The following is a 26,042-nucleotide window of genomic DNA, read 5'->3' as shown; positions in this document are numbered from 1 at the left end:
AGCCACTAATGTCACACAGGCTTCTGCTGGTCTCTTGCAGATAAGGAAATCAATGAAACTATCATTACTGACCAAAAATAAAAACCAAAAGCCTAAAGCAAAGCAAGGATAAAGTGGATCTGGTATGACAGAACATCAAAAGAAAAGTACACAACATACTCTACATATTCTGAAAAACTGTGGCATGTTCTATGTTCTTTACATTAGTTCTTTACTGCAGCCAAGGCATACCAGATTTTTGCCATCTCTTAAAAAAATAAAAAAATAAAAATCAGCAGTCGGGGTAAGAAAGACAAACTAGTTGCTAACTTAGCAATCACTACAACGCATTTGCAATAGAGAACAGTTTTTCTTAGGAAGGTCTCCACTCTTTCACAACGTGCACATGATTACAACAGAACTAAAGCAGGAAACCTGAGTAGAAGGTATTCACATTGAACAACAAAAGTCACAGTGTAGTACACAACAGCCCTCACCTGCTCAAAGAAGATACCGCAGCATGCCTCCATTTGAAAACACACAGTCAATGCTGAAAGGCTCAGGAATCCCACCATCCTTGGAGAGGAATTTTAGGGCCTGATTATCAATTTACTATGGTAACTAAGAGAGGTCAGCAACCTTCTCTCTTTCACAAAGTGCCAGATGATCTCTCCACTGAGGCAGCTCCCACTTCTGCCATCATACAACCAAACAGGGACATATTCCTCTTTTCATTTATTTCACAACCTAAAATCTGGGTTGACATTAAGTGGCATGTGATGGTAAAGGACACATTTTACCATCGTTTCCGTAGTCTTGTGCATGTTTATACACAGGAAAGAGCACTCAGAAGAGCAAAATTACATTTCAGACACACTTTTAGAGAATACTGATTGTTGAACTTATATGAAATCTTTGACCTGTGATTTTTGAACAAAATGAATCAAATTGATGTGCAGCTCCAAAGCAAAAGCATTCTGCTTTCTCAGATAGTATACCATAATGTCAGCAGTGAATAAATAGTGTAGCCAAAGGAAAAAGCACTAAACCAGGAAAGGAATTTAAAAATGCTTTCATTTACTCAAAAGAATACAGCATTTGATGACCATTTATACAAACCAGAAATCTCATAAAAGTACAGATATAAAATATATATATTACAAAATGTTTTTCCTTGGATTACCAATCCTTGAACATTTATTAAAAAAAAAAAAAAAAAAAAGTTATGAGAAATGGCATTTGTTTCCAGATGGAAGAAACTGATTCTATTTCTACCTGCATGATTTGGGCAAATAACTCAATTTTTCTCATCCTCGTTTGCAGCAGCTTTTCTACCACATCCACGTAAACTGCTGGCTCTGATGGAAGGAGGAATCACTCACTGTGCATGCACACAATACTAATACCCAGGGACATGATCAAGGCTGTGATCTCTGGGCAGAACACAGTTCCAATCTCCTCTTTGACCTTCTCATTTGGGCCTACACAAAGTATGAAATAATGCTTTCATTAAAAAGTACATATCTTTGTGTTAAAACTTTGAAGGTGAACGCTTGGATTTAAAAAAAAAAAAAAAGTCTAATTTTTAAAGTAGCAGACAATATTTCATAAAAATATTAAGAAGTAAATGTCACCATGCAGGTTCAATTATTCAGGATCTACAGATATGTTTGGCCTGACAGGGAAAACACTGCTTCCTGTAAACACAGTTTATCCCAGCAGTTCTCCAGTAAATGACACATAGAATTGTTTAAGAAACAGTTAATTAATTTCATACCAAAAGAATTAAAGGAAAAAAAGAAATTAGGGACAGACAATATTTACAAGAGATCAACTGTAATAAGCAGACAGAGTAAAAATTCAGAAATGGTAAAAATAGGAGTTAAATAGGAGATGCATCAAACTCCTGCTTAAAAGTACAAGTTTTATATATGACTGATGTCTGGGTGGACTGGAACATCTTTAACACTGAGAAAATATGAAAAAAAAAAGTGAACAGGACTTCATGGCCTGAACATAACTTATTTGCTTCTATACGTAGAATAACAATTCCTTAAGGAAAGGCAGAAAGAGAAGGAATGCCTGAGAAGAAAGTGCAGAAACATCATCTTGACTACAAAAAGAGCAGTTACCTGAAACACTGGGATCTCAACCATTTATTTCATTTTGCTCTAATTTTTAATCTAACCTCCGGTCAGACAACTTTAGAACAAGTCAATACTGTAGCGAGGTGGGGGTTGGTCTGTTCTCCCACGTGCCTGGTGACAGGACGAGGGGGAATGGGCTTAAGTTGCGCCAGGGGAGTTTTAGGTTGGATGTTAGGAAGAACTTCTTTACCAAAAGGGTTGTTAGACATTGGAACAGGCTGCCCAGGGAGGTGGTGGAGTCACCATCCCTGGAAGTCTTTAAAAGACATTTAGATGTAGAGCTTAGGGATATGGTTTAGTGGGGACTGTTAGTGTTAGGTCAGAGGTTGGACTCGATAATCTTGAGGTCTCTTCCAACCTAGAAATTCTGTGATTCTGTGAATACGGGCATTCTGGATGATCACAAGGCTCCGCAGAAACTGCACGTTTTTTGCCCACGAGGTACTAGTTGGCAAATTAAGCACTTTAATCTTCCATTCAGTGCAGAAGGCTTCTGTTTCTTTCTAAGCTACATTAAGAAGCAATCTGAAATCTCTTGCATGAGGTCGAAGGATTTCTCTGAAAGGATTTGTAGTAATGCTGTGAGCCTAAAAAATATAAAACTCTGTTAATTGTGGTAGAATCTGAAAGACACTCCCATACAATATATGAGTTGCTGCCATCAGCCTCCTCAGATCAGTACTTGCTGATCCATCTTTATTCTCACAGCACCTTTTATGTGATTATTACAATCAGATAATTATTTAAACTCAAGGAACTTCCAAACAAAAATGGTTACCTACAAGCACTTAAATAACCTTGTCATGATTGTAAATATTTTTATTGAGATGTCAGTGTATAAGAGGAGGGGACATCATTTTCTCCCAAGGCATAACAACCAAAGATGCTTTTCAGGGTTCTTAGCAGTCAGCTTGGGCCATCTCAGACCAAGTAGTGAGAATGAACATCAAAACAAGGCACAACAGATCCTACCAAGTACATCCATTCTTTTATAATGAGATGAGTGCTCTCCCTGAGCACTTTATTTCTCCACTGTAGAATGAGTTAGTAGGTTTTATTGACCTTTCACTTTCCAAGTGATTTTTACTTGCCCTACCTATCAAAAATCCTTACCTGTCCCTCTATGGTTAGCAAAATCCATGGGAATCAGTGATCTTTTCTGAGGTGTGTCTGTCTGTAAAAAGGAAAGAAATACTAGTAGATCGTATGGTATTCTTACCTGCTGAAATGGTTTGACAATCTATTTTTTATGGTCTAGTCCAGTACAGTCAGCCCAACCAAGGTGCAAAGCTATAAACAGTACTAAAAACTGCACACTTCCATGCAGATTGCCTCAAAGGATCTGTTTAGTACATTAGACCTGAGGAAATCTCTTCCTCATACACTGGTCGTGCTTTATGTTCATAATCTCCCAAAGCCTTTTAACATCCTGCTGTGTAGAGGGAGCAGGAATCCACGTACACTGGAAATTAGGAGACACACAGTTAATGAGACCTTCTATAGACCAACAACGGGTATAAGTGGACATTCTTCACTTTTCCATACCTCTAATTACACTGTAACATACCCTGAATGTATGAGTTGTGTTGGGCCTTGAAAATTGATCAATAACAACAGTTCGTTCTCTGAGTGGCCGCTGTTCTGTACTGCCAGGCACTGCGCTTGACACTCTGCTATAAGCATATCTTCCTCGATTCTGAGAGAATTAAAGAGAGAACTGAGAGAACGCAGCGATTGAATTGTTTAAAATTAAAAAAAAAAAATGTTCTCACTCACCATGAGCACTGAATTAAAGTCATTTAAACCTACTCATGTTTTTCATACAGATTTGAGCCTTTACCTATACACCAATCTATAAACCCTGAAGGCTTATATTAGAAAAAAACAACTCTACTTGTGTCTCAATTGAAAACAGTGTTCGGAAGTGAAATAATACCATAATGCCAATTTAGTTCTGTTCTTGTTACTTATTATTTTTTCTATTCTTCATAAGTAGGCCAGAATCAATTTGATTTATATTATTTCAAGACAGTATTATCTTCTAGTTCTCACAAACTAACAAAAAGAACAAAATACTGAAAAAAACTATTTAAATCCAGATACATAGAAATACAAATCTGGTTGTTTGGCTATTTGTTTATTATTTTTACTCTCTTTTCAGAGAAAAGCTTTTACTATGTTTTTGTTTTTTTGTTTAACCTGAGCCTTTGAATTGTTGTCTCTTGCATTTAAATGTACCCCAATGTACTACACATTAGCACATTAAGACCAGGTATTAGGTAAGAACAAGCCTGAACTGTAGAATTGCTCATCTCAACCAGTGATGCAGAACAATTTGCTTATTTTCAAACAGCTTGAGGTTCTTTACAAGTACAAAACGAACACTACTTACATAGGTCTGTTGTAATCGAGGGACTGAAAGATACTGTTCAACAGCCTGTGAGTTTATTGGTGGTAACTTGTTTCGGGCCGTATGTGCACCACCAGAAGATAAACGATCCAAGCCAGCAACCCTACAGAATTTTAAGGGATTCTCTTTTACAAAAATTCACATTTAAATCTTCTTCACTGCAGTAATGTGAAATTGTTAAGCAGTTCATTTCTTAATAGAGCTCAGCTACAGAAATTAACAGTACTTAACACAGAAACGAAAAATAAAACAAAGTGCCTCTCCTCAAAAAACACAGTTCTGCATGCTATATTTTTCTCTCTGAATTCTAGTATCAATAATAAGTCTTGTGCTAGTTCTCAAGGTTTTTGCTAAATCCTTCACTGGTGAAGGTTCAGTAAAGTTCTGAGGAAAGCAAAAAATAAAATGAAAAAACTCACAATTTAGTCCCCCTAAGGATTTCATCATTGTACATATTAGGAGCTTTTGAGGAGAGTTGGTCAGAAGTGAGAGAAGGTAACCTACGATGGCTTGGTAGCTTCCTAGAAGATGCCGGCAGTACCCGAGATGATGAGAGAACACAGTTATCAGCAATTCTCTCCAGTCTAGTACGCACTGAATTTGGAGCACTGGAGCCATTCTTGTGTGGTTTGTCTTGCTCATTCCTAGGAAAAAAGAAAGGAGAATGAGATATGGAAAGATGAGAGAAAAAGGTAAAAGTATTTGTTATATTTCTTGAGCATCATTGTAACCCTCTGAAAATCTAAACATTGTCACACTGGTTATGCACACAAAGATGGATGCCTTTTTAGACCTGCAAAACATCTTTCATGTTATTTGAATTATGCTGCATTTTAGAAATTTTCCTACCAACACTTACTGTATTTTTTCTGCTGTGGCAATGTGCCTCTGTTGGAGTGGTTTTGCTTGAATTGTCATCACACCATTCAAATCACTACAGAAATTGCTGGAGAAACGGTGAACCTAGTAAAAGCAACAAATATGCATTAAATTTTCTTTTTTTGAGAGAAGATCACAAGAAGCACATACTTAGAAGATATTTTACTTGTTTAATTAGATAAGCTTCTGTTAAGAAGACTTGATAGAACACAAGTATCAGGTGAAGCAAATACATTGTTTTGCTTATTTCAAAAAATCTTACAAACAAAAGTTGGGGAAATTAGTTATTGAATTGAAATTTAATTTGCAATATAAGCTTCAGTTGAAACTGAAATTCAGTTCTCAGACTTTCCATCTTCCCTCAGCACAGTCCAACTCTGGGGTACTGAGTCTGAGCATGACTTATCTGAGCATTTTACTTCTTTTGGCTGCTGGGACCACTACAGAGCCAAGTATGCCAATGTGTTATGCAACCTCTTCTGCGTTTCTTATCTTGTTACCTAACAAATGTTGAAAAAGATCAGATGGAATAGAATGAAGCTGCTTGCGCTGAATGCACAGACAGAAAGAAAAAAAATAAGCCACACAAACAGTGGTTGGAAAAGAACAAAAATGTGCAAAACCGGAGCAAAGGGACAAGGTAGGAGGCAGCAAGCAGAACAACTACAAAAAAAAAAAAAGTATTTCACCAATACTAATACAAGCTTCCATGAAGAAAGGTATGCTCTAATGCCAACACTGTGGTGTACTGCAAAGTCCTCATTTGAGAGAAGCAAAGGAAAAGAAAAGGAGTGAGTCTGAAATACACAGGGTTACAGCAACTGAAGTTGCTGTTTCACATCCCTGCAGTCCAGGGAGGAAATTGAATTTGTTATTTTAATTCTACGAAGAGCATAAGACTCAACCACAATAAAAGCGGAATTGTTTTCTCAGGAGGGAATACAGACTTTTACAGAATACAATTTGAAAAGAAAAATAAATAAAATAATAATTCCAAATCAACTTCAGTGGTAATGGTGCCCTTAGGAACCACAAAATAGGAACAAGCAATAATGGGAGAGAAGTACATTTAATGAACTTCCCAGAATGCTGCTTGAGGTTATTTTTACCTGCAGTGATGAAACAGAATGAGATCCAAAAGATACGCTTCGTGTTTCAGAGCCTCTGGAAAGGGGGACACTGCCAGCATCTGCTGTAACTCGACCAACAGGCAAAAGTGGCAGTTTGCATGTAACAGCTTTCAGTTTCTCCACCCGTTTGTCCTCTGCCCCAAAAAAAAAAAAAAGCAGAGGGAATAAGAGCAAATAAGAAAGAGAATGTGTTGATCCTAGCAGCAAAACTTCACGGTAAATAATTTCTTATTAATTTTCCATAATATTTAAGTTGCCACAATATTTAAAAACCTACCATAAATATGTTTTTTTAAAACATGTCCTATTTGTTTATGCTTTCTCTGACAATGAGAAACAAGCTGATCTATAAGGATAAAGTTTTGGGTTGTTTTTTGTTGTTGTTATTTTTTAAAAGTCCTTGTAAAAATTCTTAGAATTTTATTTAAAAATTCCCGAAGAATTTTTTCAAGTAGAAAAAAAAAATATTTACAGAAAAAGAATAGTTTATTGCATCCATACTTTTCTGTCAGCAGCTAAATACTTTTTTTTTTTCCCCAGGAGGTGGGTATACATCATCATCTTATTTCTATTATAAACTCAAATCACAGAATCACAGAATGGCGGAGGTTGGTAGGGGCCTCCAGGTATCATGTAGTCCAACCCCTCTGGTATTTGGTAAGCTATGGATTTGTCATAAGGTGACGCCCTTCATAAAGATAAAGGATCTAATCTGTCCTCTCCAAACTATAACATTAACCTAAAAAACATACTTGGGGTGTGAAAAACCCTTTTCTACTTCATTTAACATATGAAACACGATGTATAGGTGCTGAAAGTATTCTGAAAAATTCTGCCTTTTCTTTTTTTTTAGATTTAAATTTGAGGCTGAGTGTAATTTCCAGTGCTTACACCCAGATATTCTTCTGCTATTGTCCTTTTAAAATATATTGAAAGAAGAACTAAAATCTTCCTCAGCCTGTAACGGTAACATATGCACACCGAGGAATAGTTTCACTTCTACTTAGTTTTCCTAGCTTTTGCTTTTCTTGACCACAGTCTGTTAGTATTCCAAAGGGTATATATATAATATACATTTTATATATAAATGTATATATGTGCATCACCATTTCTTCATCCCACATCAAACACTTGAACTCCTGCACTGTCAGCAGGGCTGTCTCTCTCTCTGTAATAATCTGACTACCTAAGGATTCTGTTTATTAACAAAGCTCAAACACTGAGGATTAGAAGACTTTGATTCTTAGGTCCCAGATTCAGACCAAGTTGTCAGTGATCCCCTTCTAACTGTGCCAATTGGTGATTATGATTTAAAACCAACCAACCAACAACAACAACAAAAACATGGTCTCCAGAAATGGAGTTATTTTGGTCAATATTGTGCCATTTTTAAAACACTTCTAAAGCAAAATTCACTGAAAAATAATAGGTTTTTTTATTATTTTGTTAGGTGCATTTGTGGGTTGGCTTCTAGTAAAGCATTACATACATTATAATGCTGTACTACAAACACAGCTATCTTAAAATACTCACATTCCCCAAGCTTTATTCAAGGGAAAAAATATTTTTGTCAAGTTAAATTGTATCAACAGTGTATCTCAAAATATCATATACCTGTGATATTGTTTTCCCAATTTTTTTTAATCAGTTCCTCCAGTATTCCAATTACATTGCTCCAGATATGGTCAAATACTTCAGAAGCCACAACATCTTTGATACAGGCATTGGGAGAAACAGGGGGAATGCCATGCTTACTCCTCTTCTCAGCAAGATGTATATTCTTTTGTTCCAAATTCTCATCACTAATAAATGAAGCCAATTGAAACAAATTACCAAGGATTTTGACTGTTTTCTTTTCTTTCTAACATACTCAATAAATAGAAACATACACGTGGAAGAAAATAGTCAGATGTAGATCACAAAAAAAAATAAAAAATCAAACGTACCAATCACCTATGCAAACAGTACCAATCGAATATATATCATGTTTTCTATTTCTTTTGCTTGCAAGTGAATAATAATATATTTAAAAATCAAGGTATTACAACAGAAAGAAATGCAGCTCTAAAAGAAACAACTCTAGAAGGAAGACACTTATTCATTTGAGACGAAATCCTATGCCTTTTACCATAAAGGAACTATTGTCTGTTGCATTTGGCAGGAGGACCATCACACAAAATACTTCTTTTTCATTAGGTCCTGTGTACCTGTATATATCTACAGCACTCCGCTAGTGATCAAAACCAAACAACTTCAAAGGATTTCTGCTGCCTCACATGAATACCAGAGCCCATGACCTCTTTTCTTTCCCCTACTGTGTGGACAGTTACTTTTTTTTCTTCCTATTTACATATGGAATTATGGTGTAGCAACACTTCCTAATTTGGTCTTCTAATGCACTTCCCAGGAAGAAAGTTTTAACCTATACATATATATATATATATACATATATACATATACATATACATATATATATATATATATATATATATATATATATATATATATATAATATATATATATATTACGCTATCATATTTCCTTTTAAGGAAATGCTTTTTTTTCTGAGATTACAAGGATGATCCCAATTTCATAATGGTTTCTATTACCTCCCTTCCTATTTTCAGTCGTTTCTTCCTCAAATTGGACTGCAGTTTGAGGACTGCATTCTGAGACTTGTCTGTATGGTCCAACTCACAAAATGACCAAGTTATTTTCGTAGTACGCTTTGTAATGCTTATGTTTTAGTTAGGAAGAATAAAAATATTTTGGGATTGCATCTCAACAACAAAACAAGAAACATGATATCAGGAGTCACGGAGTAGAGAAATACACCTTTATCTGAGTCCCTTTCCCAAGCTTTTTGCTTACTCCGTAAAACAAAGTGATACATCACTTCTAGGAGGACTTTCAATCCTCATTTCAGCTTCCAAAAAGGCAGGTGCCCACACCCTTTCTTTCAAAAACAGGATTAGAAGTGTCTGTCTGGATCTCACTTTGCCTGGTTCCCCAGTTTTTTAGAACAACCATGTATCTGCCTATAAGTGCCTCAAGCTTGAGCACAAAAAGTTATGCTTTGTGCTCTACTAAAGGTTCCCCCTCACAGAGGCCTTTTAGAAAACAGACTGTTACAGTCTTTCTAGTCTTTCTTCTAACCATTTGCCTTCTTGCTTGAAAATGTCAACTGGGCGTGCCACAAGAAAACTTGGTTGCATTTTTGAGAAGACACTTGCATTACTCATCACTCCAGAATGCTCTAAATGCTGGCTGTATCCTGTGCCTCTTTTTGGAAAGATGTTCTATGCTGCACAAAAAGGATTTAAGATTCATTAGGGCAGACTGAGAACACATCCATTGCAAAGACCCTAAACAACCTGGTGGTCAAGGCACTCACCTGCAGAAAGGGGATTCCTTCATTCTACTCCCTGTCACTGTATTGAATCTCCATGCACAAAATACCTCAAATCAACCAGTGGTTAAGGCATATTCCTCTGACAGGGGAGATGTGAGTTTTAAACCACTAGAAAGACAACACAGCTTATCTTCCACATGCCCAGTGAGTGCTTTGACCATTCTGCTATTGAATACAAGTACAGAAGGAACCAGATTTTACAGAAGAGAAACCCATTTTATGAACCCTGACCAGACTCAATGACAATTTTTCATGATATTCAAAAATACATATATCTGTTATTTACAGCTCATTGTTGTCAAAGGCAAGATATTCTTCTATTTTTCCATCCGTATCATAGATTTCTTCTTCCAGGAACAAATACATAGACGAGTCAGAGGCAGAAATCATAGTGGAAACTAAATCTAGTGATTTGTGTACTGGAGGTGCTGTTGGAATCAATTTAGAGCCTGAAATGCAGAGCCTGAAAAAATATCAACAAAATTATAATTAAATAATCAAGGAAAGAAGAAAGTGCCTATTTAATTATACTGAAATGCTTCAGTAATATAAAAGTAATATTAGTACAAAATTTCTGAAAAGAGAAGATCAAAATGAATCTTAAAAAAAAAATGACATACTCTTTTATATTAATAGTACATTCACGGAGGCCAGGTAAACACTTAGTATTCACAGAGCTATCATTTGGGCTCTCAAAATGCTGAAAGCCTTCATCGTTTGGTGACAGGAGCTGCTTTCCTATAACCCTGGGGAAAAAAAGAGGAGTGAGAGAGAAAGATCTTAGACAGAAATCCACTGCAGGTGCAAATACCAAAAATACAAATATCTGTAAACAGTGGGCAATGCAAAAGCATAGCTTAATTAAAATTGCTTTGAATAAGCACAGTATGGAGCAGCCATAAAATACACTGCCCAGTATTTAAGTCATTAAAGTTAAGCTCGTTTATGAAGAGGAGATGCTAGCATACAGCTTTTAAGAGCAAATAAAGTCAAACTTATCAGATTGCTATAAAGGTGGATGAAGTAAAAAAAATCGTTCTCCATTTTATGGATGTTTATTCATAATTACACTTTATGAATGTTTACTCACGGCATCTATAAAAGGGAAAAAGTGGATTAATGCTACTGAAAATTGCCTCAGGTTTACTTGATAAGTTTATCTTATTCCTAAGAAAGTGTGACAAGCTTTCTTAGTAGATTTCAGTTTAATTTGCAGAGGCTTATGACTAGTAAATACATATAAAAGCATTAATAACATCACTGTTATTGAAAAATTCATTTTAATGGTGTTAAAAATTATTAACTAGAATATAGGCACATGAAGGTCTATGTCTAGAACAGTCAAGAGACACCACACCTCGCTAAGAATGACATGCCATCACTTATGAAGGCAGGAACAGTCCACAGCAGTGCAACACTGACTTCTGTCCTCTGTGCTGTAAGAAGCAGTCATTGCTCTACCTGGACATTTTTCACATCTATGTAAAACAATTCTCATTAATCATACATGCATCCTTGTATCTGTTCACCTAGGTGTTGCTGGGCTAATATCATACATTGTTTCACACTAATATACATAGCTTACATGCAGCATATTTGAAGCATGTGGTTGCCTTCATTTTTTATTTCTTTTTAGGAGAATCAATAAAAGAATTAGCACTAAATTTCTTGGGATTTCACAGTATGCCTTCACTTACAGTAAAAACAAATGTTTCTTTTTAAGATGTATTCTTTAAGTAGAAAAAGTCATTATGAAAATGGTGCATTATTATTTTCTCTTTTCATCTTGATAAAATATCTTTGCTTGCAATCATTGTATTAATCAGAATAAAGAACATTGACTGCTTAGTGCACAACCCCCCAGAATTACTGTTTAACTATGGCACAGCTCAGTCCCAGAGATCCACATTTGATTGCAGAAGTGTTACTGATACAATACATCAAGAGCAGTTCATATGAGGACAGCCTAAAAAATCAAATTAGAGGGATAACTGGTTACAACAAGTACCAGCAAGAAATTTCCTTACCTTAAATGAAGAGACCGTTCAACCCAGTCTGCACATTCTGCCTGCAGGCTCTGAGTTTGGGAGGTCACTTTTCCTTCAAAGAGCATTTCATCAATATCCCAAAATAGCTGTTGCACTCTCTGTGTGTTGGCTTCATCAAATTCCTAGAGATAATAATAGTTGCCAGCAAGCACATATAATGATATTAAAAAACAATATTTGAAGAACAGGACAACTTAGACTTGGTAGGTATCTCAAAATGGATCTTCAAACCACCTGCTTTGGTTCATATGCTGCAGTACAAAAAGAAGAAGTAGGTGGCATGATGGCATAACCTCTTCAATTTTTTTTTTAAACATATCAACTGCACTGATTATCAATTTGCAAACAAAACTGTTTAAATATTTGATTAATGTACTTAATCAGAAGGTTGTTATGGTTGAAAGCAATTAACTGTTCTAATAGGATGTGCTGCATGTCTATTTTCTGAAAATAAATAAATAAATAATAATAATAATCTTTTCCAGAATATTTAAAGTATACTGTAAAAGCTTCTGTGACATACATCATCCCTCCAGGAGTAAACAGAACTTCTTTCAGTAGATAACCCAGTAGTACAGCTTTTTATTTCAGACCAGGAATTATTCAAGTCTGTGGGTGTTGTATGACCACTAGATGAAAGTGATGAAAGCGTTTCACTGTGAAAAGAAGACAAATTAAAATGAAGAATACAATGGTTTTCTATATAAACATTTTAAAAATAAAGCAACTGATCCCATAAACAGACAGTGATACATATTCCTGTTGGGTGCATGACTTTCAGGACATGCTATTAGAGCTGATATAGAGTTTTAAGTGAATGCTTTTAAGCACAGTGCAATGGGTACTTGCTTCTATTGGTACCAGTTAGTGCCTTAAAGGCAATTTCTTCTACTGTATTATGCATTTATATTTATGTATACCATTGTAAACATAATGACACTAGAATATGCACAGATATTCCAATACTTGCATACATACACATAGATGTACCTACATTTCCACCTCTAACAATTATTTTGTTTTCTTCAGTACAGTTAATGGGCACACAAAAACTACATGTTAAAGATAACATAATCCCTCTTTAACTCCATTAGAAGCTATCATGAGAAAATGATGCAAAACCAAGCATTAAGACTCTACAAATGTTTTGATTAGCATGAAGCTACATATCCATACAAAGTGGCTTTTATTCTGTTAGACCTGGTAGACTTTAAAACATGAGCTCTGGGATTGCAGCTTCTCATAAAGCTCAAGTTGGTTCCTGTGAGCCACCACCAACTCTGGGATACAGCAAAAGCCAGGGCAGTTAGACACGTGGGCCTGGCAAATCCTAACCAATGTCAACTGGAATGAAATTTCTTGAAAGTTAACTGACCTGCAAAGCTGGTTTGCGTCATTTGCATTTAACCATGAAGTCTGACTTCCCTTCCGGGCTTAATTTCTGCCCTTCATTATCCTCTAAAAACATGCAAGCCCATAACTCAAATCACAAGTAAAATCCAAGCCCACTAAATAATGGTTTAGGTCAATTAATACCCTAAATGCTGTGTGATCTGCACATTTCTATACGTTAAGAGGAATTACCCAGCTGTCAGAAGCAGAAAGAGAAAACAAAACAACATATTCTAAGCAGGAAATATACAAAATATTAAGTAATTTACAGAACGCAAAGGTAAGCAGATGTTTTCTTACTCTTACAAAAATAAATAAATATGACTAATATTTAGAATCCTGAACATAGCTATCTGAGCTGATTAAACTGCTGTTTTACTTGCTAGTTCAAATAATTTCAGAAGTCAAATTCCTTACTTTATAATTGTCATTCATGAGAATGACTAAAAGCATGACTGGTGAAAATTAATACCAATCTTGAAGTAAATATTTAAGCCAAGAGTCCATTAATGAAGTACTTATTCAGAAGTTAATGCATACCAAGTGTAGTTATTGATGGCTTCCTGCACATTTCTCTCAAAAACTGCTGGAAGAGATTCTCCACTTTTTCCTGAAAGACACTGATTTGTGGAACTTCTGAACAGTCCCTTCCTTAAAAGAAAAAAAAAAAAAAAAAGACATTAAAAATAAGACATAATTTCTTAAAATTAAATAAAGTAAATTAAATTTCTCCACTGGAGAAAGCCAACAGCAGCTCTTGAATTTTTCAATCACAGAATGGTTGAGGTAGGAAGGGACCTCTGGATATCATGCAGGATACCTGGTACCACTTGCCCAGGGCCATATCCAGGTGACAATCTTATTCATCATAGATAAACATTTGCTTGAAACTATCTGGCTTTAAAATGGCTTTTATTTTACCTTATTTACATGTAAATTGAGACTTATTTTACTCCACATGTATTCTACTTCAATTTTGCACTTTAAACTTTGCAATGAAGCACAATTGCTTCATTTGCAATGAAGCAGCAGCACCTCACTACTCCCAGAACAGAGCATCGGCACAGAATAGCAATTGTCCATACAGTAATTATTTAACTGTGTTTCTGCTTGACCATTAACCCAAAGCCAGCTTTCTCAGATGTACATCTGCATAAAAAGCTACATATATGTAAAAGCCAAGCAAACAGTGGTTTTAACTAAGACTATGAACACTCAGCGTGGCTGTCCTGTATAAGTGAACTGAGATGTTAGTGCAGCATCAAGAAACATGGGCATATACAAATGGGCTCAATACAAAACCAAGCCAAAGGCTTTCTATTATTATGCCTTTGAAGCATAAAATAAAATATAATAATAACAAATAATAACAAATTCTAGAACCTGAATTTTTGGTTCTCCAAATACCTGAACACGTTCAAATTTTGAAACCTTATCTTTCAAACCACACTGATGAGTAATAAAATGCAGTAAGGAACAAGAGTATCTCCATCTTTATTACTAGTCTTAATTGAATACCTTTTAAGAGAGGAAAAGACTTTTAGCTGACACTGTTAATAGCTATACATTTCTGTAATTCGACTAAATTCCATCCTAAATAAGCTAAACCCACCTCTTCAAAATATACACAGATGTGTCAAAATGTTGCTCAGAAGCACTTTTAGAGTAACAGATTACTCCACCTGTGGAACTGCCTATTTTCATTCCAAAAAAATCCTCAGGTCGTAACCATGAATAGCAGCATGATTGCATCAAAGTACATTTGTGAATGAGTAACTGTATGGAAACAGCCCACAGTTTAGGAGTTCTCCTGATTTCTTTAACCAAGAACTATGCACTGGCCCTGCAACGGTTGGGATTTCTCATCTCTCTTCCTATTCCTTCTTGCATTTGTCTTGCATCTACACAGACTACAAAGATACAGACCTCAAAATCCAACTGCACACTCAAACAAACCACATCACACATCATCCTACTCCCGTGCCTTGGGAACCCACCAAGAACCCACCACATGTTTGAACTTCTCATCAGGGAATAAACACTCTGTCTTGCAAATCCTTGGAGGCTAGGACAACAGCAAGAGAAGGCATCTTTGTGTGCTTGCTCTGACCTTCCTCCCTCATCCCTGTGCATCTGCTTTGGGCCACTGTCAGAACCAAAGGGCCCCATGAAGAGTGGCAGAGCCAAGCCCCATGAAAACTACATGTTTCCTGACACCAAGCCCTACCTCACCGGCAATAATGGTGAGCCCACAGCCCACCTTGCCACGTGGGAAGCTTGTTCACTTCACCCTTGTGCATCCCTCTCTGCCATTTGCCACGTTATTGCCTGGGCAGTTTTCCACAGTCTTTCTCAATTTTTTCATAGCTGATTCTTGCCTTTAGTACCTTTCCACAGCTTAGTATCACCACAAAGCCTTTTCATGTCACTGCTCACCCCCTTACCCGGTCAAATAGCTTGAATTGCCCAGGACCCAGCACAGACCCCTGTGAAACACCACTGGAGGAGGGAGCTGTGTGCTTCCTGCTGCAGTGACCTGCCCAGGCAAGAAACCTCTCTTGCATCCCGGCTGTTTCATTTACTGGGAAGTCTTTCAGGAGCCCCACTAACCACATCTCCTGGATCTATACGGATCTTCACAGAACCTCAAGTGCTTTTCTGTTGGCTTCAAGGGCAACCTGAAGCTACAGATGCACAAAACAAGAAACACCAATGAAATCTCTGTGAAAAGATGCATATAGATGGCATAGAGCGGGGTATAAGATGTAGCAAGAAAGCCTTCCTGCTGCATCACTGCACTGCACACACCCGTGTTACTCCGGGGAGCACATGACTCCAGAAGCCGAGCCAGGAACTGACTGCAGAAAGCCCCCAAACCCCCCCATAGCACCCTTCCCCAGCTCTGGGACCAGCAGCAGCCGGTTCCTGACAGCTCCCCGGCCCTCCCCGATGTCCCTGCAGCCGCGCACAACCCGGGAGCCACAGCCTCAGCAGGCGGCGGCGTCCATCTCCCAGCTGCAAAACCCAGTCTCCCCATGGCCCCCCCACTCACCCCACGACGAGGAGCCCCCGCGGGTCAGCGCCCCTGGCCCTGCTCATGGGGCTGGGCACGGCTCGGCACGGCTTAGCACAGTTTAGCACGGCTCGGCACGGCTCGGCAGCAGCCCCCACCAGGCCTTCGCGCCGCCCCCCGGCCCGCCCCGCGCTGCCTCGCCTCGCCTCCCCCCTGCTCCTTGGGCTGAAGAGGGCCTGGAAATGCCCCGCTGGGTAAAAGTCCGGTTGCTCCACTGTTCTTCGTGACAGTGGCAGCAGAACGTTATTTTTCAGGGAAGCACAGAAATCTGGCAGTCATTGCCCCGCTGCCTTCTCTCAGACGTGAAGCCAGAGCTGTGCCCAGCGCTCGAGGTGTAGCGCGTTGCAGTGAAATGATGCTTTCCGCCCTGCTCCACCAACTTACATGAAAAAGGTTAATTGGAAAAATAAACAAACAAAAACAAACAAAATATCAGCTGCATTTCTCTAAGCCAAGCCTTTTCTTTTTCCCTCCCCACCAAGACAATTATAAATGTATAGGTAAGAAAATTGAGGAGTACATTATTATTATTACCTTAATTTGGAAGCAGAGAGTGTTACGAAAGGAGACGCCAAAAAGTGGTCAGAGTTTAGAGAAATCAAGGAACAAAGAAAAAAATTACAAATTTTACTATCATGCATGCTCATCAGATCTATCAGATGGGTAAAATCCTATTTTGTAGGCTCAGCCTCTCATGGAAGTATTTACTATACACAATCACATTCTGGACAACATACAATACCTCTAATAAACATGCCACCTCGTTATCTTAAAGAATTCATTTTCTCAGATCCCCCATCTCCCTTACCTGCTCCTTCTATTTTGCAAGTGTGATTTGTAACAAACATAAATATACTAAATCCATCATACTCTCACAACATCACATGCTTCCTTGTACTACCTGATACAATTCATTTCATTCATATTTTCACTTTTTGCTGGTTGCTCCATCCCACACACAGTTTGTATAACCAAGAAATAACTATTAGGTGTATGACAGATTTATAGAAAAGATTGATATGAGATTATAAAAATCAAAATACAAGCTCCCTGTAACATAAATATATCTACTGGAATGAAGTGATTTTGGTATCACTCCATCCTTTCTTACACTGATTTAGGTCAATCACTACCAGAGCCTATTTCTCTTCCTTCTTTCAAGTGAAATAATAAATAGAAGTTGTACTTGTGACTCCACAAACCCAGCCTGCTTAAATATTCCTCTCTAAAGGGTTACTGCCAACACAGAGTCCCTTCAAGGAGCAGCTTCCTGGAAGTGAATACACCACTCATGATCACTTTCTTATTCACTGGACAGAATGCACAAAATTCATTACAAACAGCACACTGCTTTATCGTCACTGCACAAACAGGCCCTCCTGCATCTCCCGCAGCTAACGCTGCTCCACCTGTGGAGCAGGGAAGAAACAAATGTGACCTGGCTTCCTTCTGAATGATGAACAATATTCCAGGCATGCAATGCAGCAGCTGAGTTGAACATTTACACCACAGAAAGTACAAAGTTCATTGGAAATACAAGCACCCTTCTCCCTCTAGGTGAGGCAGCCATCCATTTAACTTGGTTGCCCTTGACCATGGCACACTTTTCCTGTGCTGCTTGACAGGTTTAATTGGGGGTTTTGTTGCTGTTTATTTTTAAGTAGACTCAAAGGACCTTTCAGAAGAGCATTTTTACCCTCTTGTAACAAGTTCAGTGACCACAAACTGCTGAGTGCAACAGACAATATTGAACATCATTAGCAGATCCTAGAGGAGGTGTGTCTGAAGACTGCTCTGTAGCAACAGCAGTCAGGGCTCAGGACACTTTATGACAGTGCCAAATTCTTCCTTCAGCAGTCTGGACATTTTTATGAGACAGACCCTGTGACCCTGAGAATAACTGAAACACTCAGTTTGGTTCAGCTTTTAGTTACTTACTGGAGTACTGCAAAGGAAATGAAGGTATGTGACAACTGTGCCTGTTCTGCTTATACTCCCTACTCTTCAACTTAATCGAAGTTAAGACAATTGCAACAATTCTTGAAAAGTCATTCCTGAAATAGTTCAGCTCAGGTAACTTCAAAGGATGCACAGAGAAAGAGGCAGAATCATAAGAAATTTAATAGATCTTTCATATAGCCAACCACAGAAAATTGTTTTAAGATAGCTATGATATCTGTCTTGCCTTTTTGCTTAGAGATGACATGGCTTAATAATGGGGAAAAAATATGCCTTGGAATGCGATATAGCAAATATTTACTTTCTAAGCTTCCAGCAACACAGTATCTTTATTATTATTATTACTGAAAATGCTAGAGGCTGTGAAGACTTGACAGCTAGCAAAATGCAGCATGAAAAATCACAGCATGTCTTGGTTGATAAGCATCACTTCAGACCCAGAGATGATGTTTATTTTGCTCTCTTATCTATTAATGAGCATTTCTGTGCTTTCCTCTTTGTTCAAGGAAGTACTGACTTTATTTGAAGTTTGAAAATAAGGATCTTTATCAGAATTTTTCTTTCCTGATAGCCTTTTATCATAACAGCCAGTTTTGCAGAAATGGCATTTAGTATCTTTGAACCTACATATGAATTACTAATGCTTTGATTATTAGACTTTTCCAGGAGTGTTCCAACAATTGAACTTTCAGTGATTTTTCAGGTGACAATCTTTTCAAACAGACCAAATTAATATAATTTGCCCCAATGCAAATTACCTTCATATGAAGCTAAAAATCTTTTCCTAAATAATCATGTAATTCACACCTGATTCAAAAGGAAGATAGCTTTGGAATATACCGCCTTCATCTCCAAAGATGAGTTATCTTGAAAGATTTTGCCAAAGGAATATAATCACTCATCAGTGTGACACAGCTAATCACTATACATCCTAACCAGGATGTGATTCTGCAATGGCTTGCAATGATGATGGTCTAAGTAGGCAAATGGCTTCCAAAAAGCCAATGATTAGATTTTATGTCTCAGCTTTGGGGAGCTGCATAACAGCTATGAGGGAGTCCACAGGGAAAAAAAAAAAAAAAAAAAAAAAAGTCTTGGCCAGCAGCATGTTAAGAGCCCTGTGGCTCCAAATCACCATTCCTCTCTGCTTGCAGGTGGCAGAAGGTTCTCTCAGAACCTGAATCCCAAAGCACAGAGGTTCCTCGGGGCTTCCCAGCATGACCATCTGTAGGCTGTTCACCCTCCACAGCAGCCTCATACACACAGCATTCAGCAGTTGCACCTGTTTTACCCAAGACCTTCTCACCCTAGGGATACAGTCTTCATTTGACATTGTATCTGGAGTGAAGAGAAGAGAATGTAACTTCTTTAAAACCACAGACAACACAAACAGTAGCAAACATATAGTATCCTTCAGGGCTATTTCTAAAGAGGTGGAATAAAGTAAAACTGGACATAATTTTTAATTTTTTAAACTGCCTAAGTACTACTTACATCCACCTAAGTGGAATGCTTAGTATTAGGCATTTTCATACTGAAACCTGAAATAGATTTAAGGTTTTTGCAACCATGACCTTTGTTGCACCCTGCTCCTGTCTTCCTAAGATAGAGAAACAACATGCTCTTCTGATTTTACAGCTAGGCTTAGTTCTTAAAACTACCTGCATACGCTACACTCATTTTATTCTTCTACTAATTTTGAATGCATTTCAAAATTATAAAGCCTTTAACATGACATGAGCTTGGTGATTATTTTATAAATACATATATTTTATATTTCTATTATTGGTTCACTGTGAAAATGAAAACATAAGTATAATACTTGCTTCCGGAAAATAAACAATTTCTGAGAGCAAAACATGCATATTAAGTACTGCTCTTATTTATGGAAGTAAATCTGACTTTTTAATATAAATTATGAATAAACATTGAGAAAAATACTATCATCTTAATTAACTACAATAATAAAGAATGCTAATTAGCATCTTAGAGAAGGTGTTTTATTTCTTTAGATCTGATAGAAGGCATTTACTGCTGAAGGATCAAGTGTCTGTGAACAGAGACAGGGAGAGAGTAGCAGCCTAACAAAACACTTGGAAGTGGTCCACAAGACTTTCCCCATGTCTTCTTATTACTCATGTACATTTGAAAACTCGGTTGATGTTTTTTCTTGTAACAGACTCTGTTATGCAGACGAAAGAAGATCATGGAAACAGCTCTACAGTACACAGTGGTATGCAAGCAATGCAAGCATGGGGAGACCTTAGTCTGTATATGCTAAGGTTTACAAAGCACCTTTCTCCTTCCTCTGGGACCAAAGACATCATTTCTTTCATATCAGGAAGCATTAAAAAGCACATCTGATATATTTTAAAACACAAGTACTTGTTATGTATATATGCTGAAATAGAGGTCTATTGGCCAGAGCAGAGGGGTTACACACTGATGATGGATAGTCTCCTGCTGTATATATGACAAATCCCTCATGCGCACAGTCACTTTCTGTAAAGTAAAAATGCATCTTGACTACCAGTGAGCTAAAAACACCAAAGAAAATTGCCAAACCTGCTACAGCCAAACACTTAGAAACAAGAAAGTTTTTCAGTCTCCCAAATCAGCCCGTTCTCCCCGTCATCCAATATCACTCCCTTCCTGTCGGTCCCAACTTCCATACAATTCAGCAGCATCTCCCACCTGACATTACAGGAGTGCTGCCAGTAAATAATTGTAATAGCCCTGGGCTCTTCCTCTTTTGCTTTCCATCACTGACGCTCATGATCTCTCTCATGGAGTGCTGGCTCAGAAACAGAACACCTGTTTTTAAGCATAACACTCTCGTCTCTCCTAAACAACAGAACCTATTATTAAAGGTAATAGGTAGGTTCTGGGCATCTGAAATCAATAAAAGCACTTTGAGGAAAACTGGCATTCTTTGTTTTTAGCATTTTGGGCATTTATTCTCTGACTAACTACTTGCTGGAAACTGCAGGAGACTTAACCAAGAAACTATAATTACATAAAATATTAGGAAAGGCTAAATAATACTTTTAGTTCCATCCATCTAGAAGAATACCGAAATCCTGACCAGTAGTATCATGTAAAATTAATAATACCTCTAAGCTCTTTTACACTTATTTGCAATGAAAGAAATGACCAAGGAAAACACCACATCATTGCATTTGCACTTTGAGGTCAGTACAACAGCTACAATGAGAAGCAAAGTAATGCTACATTGCCCTGCATAGATAAATATGCATTACAGCATGAAAGGGATCTATTCCTATTAATGGTTAAAATAGGAGACAGGGAAGCAGAGTTTCCATTCTCTTCCGCAGCTCATCAACTTGCCTATACTGTACTTTCAAAGGTCATCATTTTGAAGGCCAAATCTTGAGCTACTGAGAAACAAAAAAACTGGCAGTAGACAGAGACATTTTTACATCACAGATAAATCTACCTTTCTTGTACCACATTCACTGACAGGTATTCCAGGCATTAGAACTGTCCTGAAACATGTAGAGCTGTTCAAGAAATTTCTACAAAATATTACCCATTCCTAAATAACGTAACTGAAACCTTGTCTGATTTATCTTTAGATCATCTAATAGCTGTTATCTCCCATAGTTACCAGAATGTTTTAGGTTACCAATAATCACGTTTCTTAAAAAAAAGGTATCAATGTATCTTGGTTTCACCAATATGCTGTGGTAAGTGTAGCATAAGGCATCACATCATCCTCCTAAGGATAATGTGACCTTATATAGGTTGTTTGTTTGTTTTTCACCAAACAACAGTAGTGCAGGTGGACTTTTCTCCTTTAAAAAAAATAATAATAATAAAAAAAATCTATTACTGCTCCTTCAATGGGATGAGAAGGATATGAAATCAATATGTAAATAAATGGTAAATATAAAATCCTATAAACTACTGCTATGGTTTAGCCCTACACTGTACTAGGACTAATTTTGGTCATTGCAGAGCTGAGAAAATTGAAGGACTGAAATATTTAGAGTACCCAGGAAAGACAGGAAGAAATCAGTGCCAGATTTTCTCTATTTTGCTCTCTCAGTCATTTCAATTGTTGTTGATTTTCAGCAACTAAAGAAAAAAAAAAAGTAAAATATAATATGGATTACATTTTTTTATTAACCAATCACTCCTAGTTAAATTGCTATTAATGAAAGCTCAGTAGTCATTGACAATGTCTTCTCAAATATTTTAAACACCAATAAGACTTGTCACATAGGAATTTTGTTCAGATAAGCAAAAACTTCCTACATGTAACTATGAAGGACATAACACTGCATTCTGCAACTCACACATTCAAATCTGAACTGTAGGCAAGGAATACTAAAGTTTTCAATATTTAATTGAGATGCTTCTTCTACAGGCTTAAGTGGAACCATCTAATTAAAAAATGCTAATGTGGAGGTATAGACTTTCCTTGTCAAAGTGTTGTATCTTATTCCTTCTATGTCCTTCTGGTTTGGTTTGCATTTTGTGTGTGTGTGTGTGTGTGGTTTTGGTTGGTTGGTTTTCGTGTTGTGTTTTGTGTGTTGTTTTTTTGTTTGGTTGGTTGTTTTGTTGTGGTTTTTTGTGTGTTTTTTTTTTTTTGTTTTGTTTTTTCAAGACAGACAATACCTTATCAGAATAAGCTTGACTGCTATGAATAAAATATTTGAAATGCTGCCATGCATACAAAAGTATAATGATTATGGAATAATGAGGGAATATCAGTTAGAAGTGTTTCAGTAGTAACCTGGAATAAGCATTTTGCTGCACACAACCAGTTTTAATGTAATAAAGTTTATTCTTCACCCCAATACAAGCAAAAAGTTAAAGAGTGTCATCCTTTTTTTTTCTTTTCTTTTTTTTTTCTTTTTTTTTTAACAATAAAGAAATCAGCCCTTTAACAGGAATACCAGCTCAGACAGCATTATACCCAGCTTTATTTCTGGTATTTAAAAAAAAATAAAATAGTGGGAAATTACAGACAAACACTGACTTGGTTGTAATATTATGTAAAAAAAGCATCAAATACATTTTAAACATAATTCTGTCAATATACCTCAAACCACATTAATCCCACTACTCCAGAAAGGCTACTATTCTACACAAACGCAGCAAAATGCTAAGCCTGAAGGAGCTTTATTTCATTCTGAAATAAAACCCACAACTTTAGATGGAGGTTGGAGGAAATAAAAGCAGCACAGCAGGGAGGATGTTACCCTTCTTGTATTATTTTCACAAGTTACATAGCTTAGCTATCAGGCAATTACGGTATCTTAATTCATTTATTATTTGCTAAAATAAATGTAAAAATAACTTTATAAAACTGTTTATTTACAAATAGCCATTAGCAATGGTTATTTGGAGAAAAACAGACTACATCACCTTTACATGATGCTGACATTGGGACTAGCAGGTACAGTTCAGAAAGCAATCCTACAGTCATCACAGACTCAATACACAGTGAAAGCCAAAGCCATCAGCAAAATGTTGGTCCACACCAGGAAAGATACTGAAATGGAAAGCATCACTTTGCTGCTATGTAAAGCCCTCCTGCATCCCCAAAGAGAATATCTGGTCCCTGCACCTCAAGGACAAGCAGCAATAAGAAAAAGGCTACAAATGTGATTAAGGGAATAGAGGGAAGGAAGGCTGGATAGGCTGGGACTATTCAGTCGGAGAGAAGGCTAAGAGGTGACGTGCTCAAACTTTACAAAAACACAGAAGAGGCAGATAAATCAGAAGATGATCAAATTATTATTATGCCCTGCTTGTGTTGCACTGGAGGCACTCCTTGAAATCAGTGAGGAATCAATTTAAGCAGACATGAGCAGAAAAAATAAAAACAAATACTTTTTTCCCCTCCTTGAAACAGAACAGACAGTGCCTTTCAAGAGATTGTTGTTCCTAAAACTTATTGGCATGTTCAAAATCAGATGCCTTCGCAGACATCAGGCCCATAAACTGCTTCCAAAAGCATCGAACAGGTGCCCACCTTCTAACACACCTACTGTATCAACCGTGAGCACGGGGACGAGCACAGCTTCTCTGCCAGGGGAAAGCCTGAGGACTGTAATACAAATTCTGCTACGTGGAAGCCATACATTAGCATTTTTTCTTCGGGGGAAGTACAAAATACACTTCCAGTGCAATAGTATAACTATTATAGACTCTAGCCAGCTATTCTGCTTTACATTTTCCAGGAAACCTTTCTACGTTGGTTCAGCAAACAGCCACGAAGTGAGCCCCCCGACACACACCCTACATCACTCAGGAGCTCCCCACGCCGGGCACGGGGCGTTTTCCTCCCACACCGCCCAGCACGCCCCGAAGGTCCGGGGCATCCATCCCCCGGGTCCGGGGGCGCTCCCGCTGCCGCCCCCTCCCCGGGTTCCTCCGGGGCTCGCACTCACGGGGGGCTCCGCGGGCTGCGGGGTCCCTCCTCGGCGTCGCCCTCCTCCGCCGCCGCCTCCTCGCCGATGTCGGGCAGGGTGATGAGCAGCGCCCGGCCGCCCGCACGGCCCCCGGGCTCCATGTCCCCCGGGGCGGCGGGGCCGGGCCCGGCCGGGGGACGGCGGGGCTTGGCGAGGGCCAGGATCGCGGTGGCGAGCCCGGGAGGGGAGGACGGGGCCCTGGCCGGCTTTGACCCGGTCCTGGCCCGGCCCCGGGTGGTTGCTAGGCCAAACAAAGCGCAGCAGGGCTCGCACCGCCCAGCAGCGAGGTATGGAGGTCGCCGTCGAGCCTACGCGCCCCATGGCCGCGTGGGGGTGTAGGGCGGTGAGGGTGTAAATGCTAGGGAAAAGGTCCCTAAAGGAAGCGGAGCTTTATTCCTCACCCTGCCAAAATGTCTTTCCCCATGCCATAGTAAAACCAACCGCACTGAGCACTTAGGTGGGTAATGTGTTTGTCCTAGCTGCGTGTCACGTTTGGGAGCTTGCAACCCTAACATATCCTACATTAAATCTTGGCACAGAACCTATTCCGAATGTCACTAACTTGTTAATTTCTTCCTGTCGTGCAAGAACCACAGAAATCGGCAGGTTCCACCCCAAACCTACAGACTTGAGCATTCTACCTCACTTCAATCCTGCCGATATTCTTTTCAGTACCTCTGTAGTCCAAGGTAATATCTTTGATGCTACAAGTTTGATACTATTTTTCATTTATTTGATTTTCATCTCCTCAGTAAATCAGCATAGTATGGTCTGATGCTATCCACTGTCAAGAAACCAGACAGCTCAAATACATACTGTTAACCCTGAAAGGACTTAAAACTCTTCACCAGAAGTAAACCCATTTATTTACTCTCAGTAATACTGAGAAACGTATGTATAGTAGAAGAGCAGAAATAGAAAATTTCCAGACAAACACGGAAGTTTTGTACAAAAAAAAAAAATAAATATATATATGTATATATATATATTTATGTATGTGTGTATATATGTCAAGTATATTGATATTTTACCATTGGTCCCGTGCTTAAATGCTTTTGTGTTTTGTTTTGTTTTGTTTTTTATCATTAATTTAATTCTCACTGTGACCCTTTATAATGTCTTCTTCTGTTGTAAATTATTTCAAACTGAATGTAAATACTAAAATAACTT

The 26,042-nt window shown here is 38.0% G+C and overlaps 1 protein-coding gene across 4 annotated transcripts; it reads right to left on the bottom strand.

The window, feature by feature from the left end:
• Window positions 1-1,022: 1,022 nt before the first annotated feature.
• Window positions 1,023-25,682, bottom strand: FAM149A (family with sequence similarity 149 member A). Of its 4 annotated transcripts, none has more exons than XR_011096304.1 (14): window positions 24,852-25,682; window positions 13,938-14,048; window positions 12,529-12,661; window positions 11,985-12,127; window positions 10,578-10,703; window positions 10,244-10,420; window positions 8,160-8,347; window positions 6,525-6,679; window positions 5,396-5,499; window positions 4,956-5,180; window positions 4,519-4,639; window positions 3,694-3,822; window positions 3,346-3,588; window positions 1,023-2,713 (listed from the first exon to the last, which is right to left on the bottom strand). XR_011096304.1 is itself a non-coding variant. In XM_068681432.1 (14 exons), the coding sequence occupies exons 1-14, from the start codon at window positions 24,971-24,973 to the stop codon at window positions 2,640-2,642; spliced, it is 1,869 nt and encodes a 622-aa protein (XP_068537533.1). In that variant the 5' UTR covers window positions 24,974-25,682; the 3' UTR covers window positions 1,026-2,639. The 4 variants fall into 4 exon arrangements, 2 of the variants coding, with proteins under 2 accessions (XP_068537533.1, XP_068537534.1); XM_068681432.1 differs by lacking the exon at window positions 3,346-3,588 and adding an exon at window positions 3,240-3,300 and having other exon boundaries at window positions 1,026-2,713; XM_068681433.1 differs by lacking the exons at window positions 3,346-3,588; window positions 24,852-25,682 and adding exons at window positions 3,240-3,300; window positions 16,450-16,606 and having other exon boundaries at window positions 1,026-2,713.
• Window positions 25,683-26,042: the final 360 nt, after the last annotated feature.

This window comes from Anas acuta, chromosome 4, assembly GCF_963932015.1.
Source record: "Anas acuta chromosome 4, bAnaAcu1.1, whole genome shotgun sequence".
Lineage (NCBI taxonomy): Eukaryota > Metazoa > Chordata > Aves > Anseriformes > Anatidae > Anas > Anas acuta.
The sequence above is the reverse complement of the archived record's forward strand: the minus strand, read 5'-3'. Positions and strand labels throughout refer to the sequence as shown.